At 33.2% G+C, this 11,577-nt stretch overlaps 2 protein-coding genes across 2 annotated transcripts in view; one reads left to right on the top strand and one right to left on the bottom strand.

The window, feature by feature from the left end:
* Positions 1 to 80: 80 nt before the first annotated feature.
* LOC108688134 (gamma-glutamyltransferase 7) lies at positions 81 to 4,952 on the bottom strand. The gene is made up of 11 exons (XM_018194263.1): positions 4,767 to 4,952; positions 4,499 to 4,696; positions 3,877 to 4,413; positions 2,445 to 2,553; positions 2,209 to 2,369; positions 2,069 to 2,148; positions 1,721 to 1,993; positions 1,317 to 1,607; positions 718 to 787; positions 408 to 641; positions 81 to 329 (listed from the first exon to the last, which is right to left on the bottom strand). Exons 1-11 carry the CDS (start codon positions 4,841 to 4,843, stop codon positions 119 to 121), a joined length of 2,241 nt encoding a protein of 746 aa, XP_018049752.1. The 5' UTR covers positions 4,844 to 4,952; the 3' UTR covers positions 81 to 118.
* A 920-nt stretch (positions 4,953 to 5,872) lies between these two features.
* LOC108688133 (DNA-directed RNA polymerase II subunit RPB2) overlaps positions 5,873 to 11,577 on the top strand; it is a 7,188-nt gene continuing 1,483 nt past the window's right edge. The window contains exons 1-6 of the mRNA XM_018194262.1: positions 5,873 to 6,042; positions 7,721 to 9,656; positions 10,022 to 10,244; positions 10,337 to 10,798; positions 10,897 to 11,239; positions 11,304 to 11,562. Of these exons, the coding sequence (XP_018049751.1) occupies positions 6,015 to 6,042; positions 7,721 to 9,656; positions 10,022 to 10,244; positions 10,337 to 10,798; positions 10,897 to 11,239; positions 11,304 to 11,562 (3,251 nt within the window). The 5' untranslated portion in view covers positions 5,873 to 6,014. The remainder of the gene's footprint in view (positions 6,043 to 7,720; positions 9,657 to 10,021; positions 10,245 to 10,336; positions 10,799 to 10,896; positions 11,240 to 11,303; positions 11,563 to 11,577) is intronic.

Raw genomic sequence — 11,577 nt, 5'->3', positions numbered from 1 at the left:
TATATATATATATTTATATCTGACATTATTTCCTAATATCACAGCATTATATATCTCTAAAATTCTTGGAGATTGTCGAGTTCCTTTTATTTAATGCTTGTAATAAAACGTATTTGACTTAAAATCGTGATGCAATTCCATTTCCACGACTATCCGAGTGGCTCGATAGCGAATCTTTTCTTTTAACAATTGCATTCACACTTCTTATCGATGAGATATCGTCATGAGATAATGACGATATTATGGAATCTAATTGAGCTTGCAATGCAACCTCCATCGAATGTCTTTGATTATTTTCAATCACCATACCGTCAGCTGCAAAATAGTACCTATAAAAATGAATAAATTGATATTGTCAATATATTCTGTATTTTATCTATTTATTTAAGATTAAATTTGTTATGTACCTGGGATATTCTATCGCAGCAGAAACATTTAACGCACGTACGATAAGATTGTAGAGAATTTGACCGTTAAGAAAAACATCGTTTGAACCCAACACTCCACGTAATCCGCATAACTTTTCATTATGATGAAAAATAATAGGGATAAACATGGACAAGTCATCGTTATCAATATTGTCTAAGAAAAAGGGAAATCCATCCATTTTGTTTCCATGACCGAAAGGTGAACTTAGACCACTATATCATTTATATTACGTTAATGTAATGACATTATCTAATAGATGTGTAAGTATAATTGATTCTTGTTACTAACGTTAAAATGCTAACATAAGTGTCTTGCCAATCCATTGCCATAACTCCGGTATATGTTTCTCTTTTTTCTTCTAAAATTATGATTATGAAATCAATAGAAAATTATGTACAGATCTGATAAAAGTTAACAACAGGATTATGTGGATTTACACGTAAAATATAATAATCAACGTCTATATGTAGGCAATGTAAATACTATGCAAATTATGTTTCATGTGATCTGTAAATCCATATCCTTTGTCATTGCATTGTATTGCATTAAAATTTCTATCGCTTTCATATATTTTTTATTTATCAATATTAAAATTAAATCAAATATACTAACTTCACTATCAAATATACTAACTTAAAAATTTAATTATTTTTTTAAAACTTAATTTCTTTTTTCTATATTATAGTATCAATTTATAATAATGTAGTAGTATTCAATTGTAAAAATGTAGTATTCAATTTATAATAATTTACATATTTTATACTGCTTATTTACTTGAAAAAATTGTAAATTTAACAATATATATAAATATATATAAATATTCCATGTAAACATAAGCTTGAAATATACAGCATAACTCGTTTTAAGAAAAATGATATGTGTCTTACCATATTGCAAAGATTGAGAAGATTGCAAAGATACGCTCATCAACGTTTGAGCAACGAGAGCTTGAGATTCTATAGTAGACGCATTTTCTGCCAAAATTGAAAGATTTTCCAGTGCTTTGATCACCTCTTGCATAAAAGATGCGTGAACAGGATAATAAATTGTATGACGATGCAATATCGAGCTTTCTGCCATCGTTACAGTGGGTTCATAATCTGCCAACTGTTGCAGCAGTTTGTCATTAAGAGTAGTATTTTGTAGAATTTCATAATTTTCAGTACTGTTGTATAATGCTAGAAGAAAATGCTAAATATTAATAATTTAATCATATAGTTCGACAAAACAAGACTGTATAGAAGTTTATCAACAACTAACAAAATTGCAAACACAACAAAACAGATTATACCTTGTGCACCATAATGTGCTACAATGTCCAACATCTTTGTAAGTTCCTGCAATTGCAATCTATCACCTGGATTTAAAGGGCCAGTGGAAAATATTTCATAATCTGTTTTCGACACTTCATCTGCAAGATCCTTAGATATAACAAATCCTTCTCGAGCTAGCTCGATGGTAGGTTCTATGACATTGCGCCATGGCAAATTGCCATATGCTCTTTGAGCAAACTCTAATCCTTTTAATACAGCTGGTAAACGTATTCCAACTTCAGCAAAGAAACCTATTGCATTATGTAATATATGACTTTCTTATTATTTTATATACATATTAAATCAATGAATAAAATTATATTTACCTGTAGTTGTATTACTGGCAAAATCAATGACAATTGGATGAGTGTAATTCTTGTAATTATATATTATTATATATCCACCTCTAGAAACAAAATTAAGATTAAAAAGAAGGATAATCAAAATTAGTTAGTTAATGTCTTACCCGCCAAAACCAGTTTTATGAGGTGCTACTACAGCCATGCAAATAGTAGCTGCTACTGCAGCGTCAACTGCATTGCCTAATCTTGTTAATATCTTTGTACCAATTTGAGAACAATTGGAATAATCTGTGGCGACTGCTCCATGAATGCTATGAAGACTACTCTAAAACAAGACAAGAGTTCAAATATTAAAATATTTTACTACTGCTTATTGTCTTTTTTTATTTTTAATATTCACCTGTGGTATACTTTTTGTATATAGAATTTGTAACATCAGCATAGTAGTAATGGCAAAAGTCAATGCGATAAAGCAGACAACAATTACTTTCAACCCATTGCCGCAGAGTCTATATTTATAACTTCTCTCCTTTGTCAAAGGACATTCTTCTGTAAGACCTACAAATACACATTAAACTAGTATTCGTCTCACACACACACACACACACACACACACACACACACACACACACACACACACACACACACACACACACACACATGAGAAGTTTAAAATGTTATTCTAAAAATTATTTAATTTAGGATGACAATTAAATACTAATTAAATTAGCAATATTTACATTATTTTATTTAAATGGATAGAATAACTTTTTATTTGATACATGAAATAAATTAAGAATCACAAATCATAACTGGAAGATTAAAATTGATAACCACAAATCTTAAAGTTAAAAATTTTTTAACTTTAATAATTATATCGGTTGATTGAATCATTGATCATGTAATGCAAACGTAAAGAATGAAAAATATTTAGGCCAATGCAAAACAGATGACATTTACACTTACGTGTACTATAACTCATTTTCCACCGTTTGTTGCTTCGTAATAACCTTATATGATAATACAATAATTAATTTTTCTTAGTAAAAATATATTGAAAAAAATTGCGTCAATAATAAAAATTAATACAAACGCATACAGAACAAACTAAAAAGAATGCTGATGGGGAAAGAAAACTAGGTCTTCTGTCCTTTTTTCGAAAGTTTGATATATTCTACCGCCACCTACGTAAATACGAGGAACTAAATAATAACATGACGACGTAGAGTGGGATTTACAAAAGTTTATTATCACAAGACGTAAATCATATGCGAAACTTTACATGGCTGATGAAGATTCCTAGTCAATTCTGACTTTAAGAATGTCTTAAATAATATTTTAAGATGCTACTGGATAATATTCATAATCCGTTCTTATTTCAAGACTGTCTTAAGCAATGCTTAAGATGCCAATATAATCTTCCGATTAGTTTGTGATATCTTAAGAGTATACTTAAGACGATCTTAAAGATAAGAATCAACTATAAATATTGATCCTTGATATCAATTCATGACATCTTAAGACTGCATGTAAGACTGTTTTAAGTATAAAATTCAATAAATATCAGCTTGAGAACGTTTCCTTGAACTTTTCTTTACGAATTCATATTAAAAATACATCCTAGAAAATCGGTAGAATCATCCTCCCAACAATTAATATATTTTTCTTTACATGTTACATGCGAGGTACTAAAATTACACCTAGTCAATTCTGTTAAATTAGATGCGTTTGGTTTTATGTTGTAATAATTCTCTAGAAACTCCAAAACAGATGATTTATTTTGTAAACTATTAAATAACACTCGATCTTTCTTTGGCAAGATTTTTTCCAACATAAATACCAGATGATGATGGAAACATTGAAATTCAGTTGACATAGTCGATGTAATGTTCAACCAATCTTGAACGCAAACGAGTGGAGTGACAGGATATCCCGAAAATAACGCCGGATTAGTTAAAATACCCCTAGCAGACATCACTCCCTCACATCTGGATTCTTTGAATAAAAATTCTGCATTTTCTAAGCTTTTCACATCACCATTTGCTATGAGGGGTAACTGTATACAATCTCTAAGAAGTTTAAGATTATCCAAATCGATTGGTTCATTACGCATTTCAGGCGTTCTTGCATGAATTGTTAAGAACGAGGCACCAGCCTTTTCCAAAGTTTGACACAATGTTATCGTCTTACGTATATCTTTCAACAGTCGTATCTTTGCAGAAACAGTGAATGGTTTTGGAATATGATTTCTAACTTGATACACCAAATCCTTAATGAGTTCTGGTTTTTTTAATAAATTAGCCCCATAACCTTCTTGCATGGCCCAACGCTGTGGACAGCCACAGTTTAGGTCTACACCATTGCAATATCTGTTAATTAGAAGAATACAAAAATATGCAAGAACCATACCATCAAAATCACAGATATATATAAACTAATTCATAATAAACTTACGGTGCAACCATCACTGAAGCACCAACAAAATCGTTTACAGTCTTAGCTGCAAATTGAACAATCAGTGGCTCATCTCCTTCGTGCGTGGTAAATTCATTATCCCTAGCTTTTGAAGATTGCACAAATGAGTCTGCTAAAATCATGGGTGTAAAGCATATGTCACATCCATATCGTCTCACAAGTGTTCTGAACTGTAGTCTAATAAAAAGCAAGAAGTCAATACACACAAGTGTATCTTAGAAGTTTTAGAATATTGTTTTCTACTTACTTGCTGTATCTGACCATCGGAGCACATATTTTTATCATTCTTGGCTCTTTTAATGTTACCATTACATCGGTTGTCATAATGATAATATTTTCAGTAACCACTTAGATTAATAAATAACAGATTTATGCAATTAAATGTAAGGACAAGAGCACAGTAAAAGTTAAAAGAATATCTCAGTCACCACAAATTGTGACAAAAATACATTTAATCGATGTGTTTTTCAGTAAAATAAAGATTTGACAAGAAAAAAGCGTCGCTCTGCACTGTGAACTGAGATATATTATATTAATCATTAAAATTAAAGTTTGATTATTCAGGTTAGGAAATCAGTCCAACAAATATACAACCAACAAATATAGTGATACACCATGCCAACTTTTTTCTTGTTATCTTGTTATCAAAATCGCTACATTACCACCAGTATAAATTTTTAATTTGAGAACTACGTGACTATATATTTTCTAATACTATCGATAAAATCGTATAGTCGAAAGTAAATGTGGTTCGTCTCTGTACTAAATCCTTAGAACAGAAACGTGCTATCCATAGAAGGAATAATTTAATCAGAAAGGATAGTTTAATGGATCCTTCAACGAAAAAATTTTAATTTCCTAACATATGTAAAATAATTGTTGAATTTTAATAAACGAAATTAAAAATTCAAATAAATTGAAAATTCAAACAAGTTAATTTAATGAATTTTATCTTATAAAATTACGAAGTTATGTTTCTTTATGCAAATTTTCAGTCTTGTTGATGAGAAAATTCACTAAATTAATATTTGGAGCCGAAATGGGCGTCGAATGCTATTCTAATCTGATTTTGTTAAAAGGTCGGAAATCTATACAGGAGTCTGAAAGAAAAAAAAGAACTTGATTCTGTTATTATCGAAAATGCCCGATTGCTTGTGTTGAAAATTGCAAAACCCGCAGCGAATGAGGTTCAAGTTTTGAATAACCGCGCGTCATGGAGCCAAAATGGCGGCAGTTCGCGATACTTTGTTAATCTAGTGACTGATACCGTTGGTGGCGCTGCCATTGGCTACTATGCCGCATATTGCCATTATTGTCGCATATTGTTCATGTCGCCATCGGCGGTTAAACTTTGCCAGTAATTGTCAGTAATCGTTGTATTTCGGTTGAACGTCGCATTATTTGGCTTTAATTTCCTCAAAGAAATTACAAAAAAAGGTTGCGAATAACTTGGATTTTCATTACATTCCGAAATCATACATTTTACAATTTAAATATGAGTAATATTTTCGGTCTCGAAGACGGTAAGTACCGAGATAATAGAATTAAATTAAAGTTATAGAATGCAAATCTTGTTGATTTTCTCATGTAGGAGAAATACAGCTTTGAAATCGGGCCTGTTTGCGTCGCTTGTACTTTTTATTTAGAATTTTCTATTTTCATTTTCTATTTTCAACACTTGAACATATATATTTATTTTGTTTAAATACAGAAGTTTTGGAGGATTTCAGACAATGCAAACAAATTTTCTATAATTTCTGTTCTTTACTTTCCATCTTACGATATTCTCGATATATCTATCTTAAATTACTTTTAAATTACTTTTATTTAAAACACAGTATTTGCAATACAAGTGTATTTTTTATTCTAATGGAGCACATGATAGTATTTAAAATCTAAAGATTGGTCTTTGTATTTTATAATAGTATGATTGATTGTCAATCTCTAGTATTTGAAATATAAAATACAAAATACTTTTACATGCTTCCACAAAATATCAAATATTCTTATGTGTGCTGTTGAAATACAAACTACAAAATACAATTGTCTTATAAATACTCTTTTTTAAGTAAAAGTATTTCAAATATATGTCTAGTTCTGACAAGTACAAAAAAAATAATACAGGAATCTAGAGCTTATTCTACAATACTTTTTATTTCTTGCTTTTTACTGTTTTTTACATCTTATCTTTTTGCTTCTTATCTAGTTTTTTATTTTATGTCACTTAAGATAAAAGTTAACAAACTTTGAAAGAAACAAAAAATACAATTGTGGATAAAATGATTGAAAGAAAAAAAAACAAAAGGTAAAAAGCAAGAAACAGGAAATAAAGAGAGGAAACATTATAGAATAGGCTTAAGACACCAATTAGCAGAATGGTCAGCAGATTACATAGAGTACATTCAGTATTAGAGTCTGACCAAAACCACATTTGGACCTTCAACCAAAATCAAATATTTAGTTTTGGTTTTGGTTTTGGTTTGGTTTTGAAGGTCCAAATGTGATTTCGGTCAGACTTTAGTCAGACTTTAGTCTCATTCAATTTTTATCGAAAACAAAATCGAAACCAGAACTTAGATAAATTTTATAATGAGAGAGAGAGAGAGAGAGAGAGAGAGAGAGAAAGAAGCTAACGGAGTCACATTTTTAGATAATTTTAGATAATTTAATTTTACAAAGCTCATACAATTTTCAGAAATTATGATAAATTTATGTAGTCTTTAAAAAACAAGATTGTATTAAAATATCTAATTATAATAATATAATAATATTGTATCCTCAACTTTTAAAGAAATTAAATTACAGTTATTATTAAGATCATATTAAAGTTTATATTCAAATTGTGTTATGTTTAATCAATGAGTTAATAATTAAAATCAAACAGTTGTTTTTTCAACGCTTACTGACGCGTTGCAAATACAGTTTTGATTTACCCACCGAAATTTTCTTTTAATTTTGACCGAAAGCAAAACTCTAATCGTGTATCAAAACTGATCGAAACTGAAATTTCGATTGGATCTCTAATTATGACTTCTCACTGAGCACTCAGTGAAGTTTTGTATCTATTTGGTTTATATTTCTAGATCTAACGGAATATGTCGATCACATGCAAAAAAAAGAAACACTGAAATACTTTTTTTTTGCTTACACAATTTATTATTAAAAAGAAAAATATATAAAAAGCTTTTTTATCTATTCTAGATCAATATGATGAGGAAGATAAAGAAGAAATTTCGTCAAAACTTTGGCAAGAAGCCTGCTGGATCCTCATCAACGCATATTTTGATGAGAAAGGACTTGTACGACAACAACTGGATAGTTTCGATGAATTTATTGAAATGTCCGTTCAGCGTATTGTGGAGGATTCACCACAGATTGAACTACAGGCGGAAGCGCAACACACCACAGGCGAGATAGAAAAGCCTGTGAAACATTTGTTGAAATTTGAGCAGATTTACTTGTCGAAGCCAACTCATTGGGAAAAAGATGGTGCACCATCTCCTATGATGCCCAATGAAGCTAGATTGAGAAATTTAACATATTCCGCGCCATTGTACGTGGATATCACTAAGACGATCGAAAAGGATGGTGAAGATCCAGTTGAGACGCAACATCAAAAAACATTTATAGGCAAAATTCCGATTATGTTGAGATCAAAGTATTGTTTACTCGCCGGCTTATCTGATCGTGACTTGACGGAATTGAACGAATGCCCGTTGGATCCCGGCGGATATTTTATTATTAATGGTTCGGAGAAAGTCCTTATAGCTCAAGAAAAAATGGCGACGAACACTGTCTACGTATTCAGCATGAAAGACGGTAAGTATGCTTATAAGGCGGAAATACGCTCATGCTTGGAACACAGCTCCCGTCCAACTTCAACTCTATGGATCAATATGATGGCCAAGAGCGGTGCCAGTATTAAAAAGTCTGCTATAGGCCAACGTATCATTGCCATTATTCCTTACATTAAACAGGAAATCCCCATAATGGTGGTTTTTCGAGCACTCGGATTTGTGGCCGATCGCGATATCCTCGAACATATTATTTACGATTTCGACGACCCTGAGATGATGGAAATGGTGAAGCCATCCTTGGATGAAGCTTTCGTCATACAAGAACAGAATGTCGCTTTGAATTTTATCGGTACTAGAGGCGCCAAGCCAGGAGTAACAAAGGAGAAGCGAATTAAATATGCCCGAGAAATCTTACAAAAGGAAATGCTGCCTCACGTTGGCATAAGTGATTTCTGTGAAACTAAGAAGGCATATTTCCTCGGCTATATGGTCCATAGATTATTATCGGCATCTCTAGGACGAAGGGAATTGGACGACCGCGATCATTACGGTAATAAGAGATTGGACTTGGCTGGGCCTCTGTTAGCATTTTTGTTCCGAGGTTTGTTTAAGAACCTAATGAAGGAGGTACGTCTGTACGCACAGAAGTTCATAGATCGAGGGAAGGACTTTAATCTCGAGCTGGCCATCAAGACAAAAATTATAACGGATGGTCTAAGGTACTCGCTTGCTACTGGTAACTGGGGCGATCAGAAGAAGGCGCATCAAGCAAGAGCAGGTGTGTCACAAGTATTGAATAGGTTGACTTTTGCGTCAACACTGTCGCATCTAAGACGAGTGAATTCGCCTATTGGAAGAGATGGTAAACTTGCCAAACCACGTCAATTGCACAACACCTTATGGGGTATGCTCTGCCCCGCGGAGACTCCTGAGGGTGCTGCTGTAGGACTAGTGAAAAATCTAGCCCTGATGGCATATATAAGCGTTGGATCGCAGCCATCTCCTATTCTGGAATTCTTGGAGGAATGGTCCATGGAGAATCTGGAAGAGATAGCACCGAGCGCAATCGCCGATGCTACAAAGATATTCGTGAACGGATGTTGGGTCGGCATCCATCGAGATCCGGATCAATTGATGGCCACTTTACGTAAATTGAGAAGACAGATGGATATTATTGTGTCGGAAGTATCGATGGTTCGCGATATTAGAGACCGTGAGATAAGGATATACACGGATGCTGGCAGGATCAGCAGACCTTTGCTCATAGTGGAAGGTCAAAATTTACTACTGCAGACAAGACATATTAACATGTTGAAGGAAAGAGATTACAACAATGACGGGTAAGCGCTCGATCTGCTTTTGAATCGTCGTAAGAAAATTTATAAAGCAAGGTGTCTGTTTAATTATTTATAAGAAATCTGATATGCAGAGCGGGAGCTTTTAAAGCGAGTGAGATAGCCGAATATTTTTTCTGTAAATATGATATACATTGCAGACACAACTTGTGCAATTAAAATCATAATTAGAAAAAAATACAAAATATAAATGTAAAATCAAAATATTACAATATATACTGAGTACAATGTATCTTAAAAAAATTATTCAAGTTATTAAAAATTCTGTCTCAAGTATTGATAATGATTGATTGATAATATAAATCATTTGCTTTTATAAATGTTACGATTTATAATGTATAATGTTACAGGTGGCAAGAATTGGTAGGTAGCGGTGTAGTGGAATATATAGATACCCTGGAGGAAGAAACTGTTATGATAGCTATGTCACCCGATGATCTCAGACAAGAGAAAGAGTACGCATATTGTACAACGTACACGCACTGCGAGATCCATCCGGCGATGATTTTGGGTGTGTGCGCTTCCATTATACCGTTTCCTGATCATAACCAGAGTCCTAGAAATACTTATCAGGTATTAGCAGCAGATTTTAATCGTTGCATTTTCTTTGAAAAATGTTTATGCTTTTTTATGAGATACAGTGCATAAAAGCTGTTATTTTTCAGAGCGCTATGGGTAAACAAGCTATGGGTGTATACATTACAAACTTTCACGTGCGCATGGACACTTTGGCTCACGTACTATATTATCCTCATAAACCATTGGTTACAACGAGATCTATGGAATATCTTAGATTTCGCGAATTACCGGCTGGCATTAACAGCATTGTTGCAATCCTGTGTTACACGGGATACAATCAAGAAGATAGCGTTATCTTGAATGCGAGTGCCGTTGAGAGGGGTTTCTTCAGATCGGTGTTTTATCGGTCTTATAAGGAATCCGAGTCGAAGAAGATTGGTGATCAGGAGGAACAATTCGAGAAACCCTCGCGCTTAACTTGTTCAGGAATGCGCAATGCTATATATGACAAATTGGACGATGATGGGATCATTGCGCCTGGAATTCGAGTATCTGGTGACGATGTAATCATAGGAAAAACGATAACCTTACCAGAAACAGACGACGAGGTAAAATGTTCTTTAATTATGCTTCAACAAGTAGACTATTAATGGAAGAAAAAAATAACAATAGCAATATTTTAATTCTTTTTGCGCTTATCTTTTAGCTGGATAGTACAACAAAACGTTTTACGAAACGTGACGCGTCGACTTTCTTGCGAAACAGCGAGACCGGTATTGTTGATCAGGTGATGTTGACATTGAATAGCGAAGGATATAAATTCTGCAAGATCCGAGTGCGCAGTGTACGTATTCCGCAAATCGGCGACAAATTTGCGTCGCGTCACGGACAAAAAGGTACATGTGGAATTCAGTACAGACAAGAAGACATGCCTTTCTCTTCTGAAGGTCTTACACCCGACATCATTATCAATCCTCACGCTATCCCTTCTCGTATGACTATTGGTCACTTGATTGAATGCATTCAAGGGAAAGTTTCTGCCAATAAAGGTAATACGGTAATTTACTGAAGTTTAAGTAAACAAACATGTTTACAAATTTAATGCATTCTTAGGAGAGATTGGTGACGCCACTCCATTTAATGACGCTGTGAATGTGCAGAAGATTTCCACGCTTTTGCAAGAATACGGTTATCATTTGCGAGGAAATGAAGTGATGTATAACGGACATACAGGTCGTAAGATCAACGCGCAAGTCTTTTTAGGACCGACATATTATCAACGTTTAAAGCATATGGTAGATGACAAGATCCACAGTAGAGCAAGAGGACCTGTGCAAATTTTAGTTAGACAACCTATGGAGGGACGAGCGAGGTAATTGTTATTCTT

Source organism: Atta colombica, unplaced genomic scaffold (assembly GCF_001594045.1).
Source record: "Atta colombica isolate Treedump-2 unplaced genomic scaffold, Acol1.0 scaffold225, whole genome shotgun sequence".
In the NCBI taxonomy this organism is placed as follows: Eukaryota; Metazoa; Arthropoda; class Insecta; order Hymenoptera; family Formicidae; genus Atta; species Atta colombica.
Note: the sequence above shows the minus strand (reverse complement) of the source record. Positions and strands in the feature narration are given on the sequence as shown.

Excerpts from the sequence above, each read along its gene's own strand:
- LOC108688134 (XM_018194263.1), bottom strand. The coding sequence starts at position 4,843 with ATGACAACCGATGTAATGGTAACATTAAAAGAGCCAAGAATGATAAAA. Across the intron at positions 4,697-4,766 it reads CCGATGGTCAGATACAGCAA|ACTACAGTTCAGAACACTTG; the intron begins GTAAGTAGAAAA and ends GCTTTTTATTAG. Across the intron at positions 2,370-2,444 it reads ATACAAAAAGTATACCACAG|AGTAGTCTTCATAGCATTCA; the intron begins GTGAATATTAAA and ends GTCTTGTTTTAG.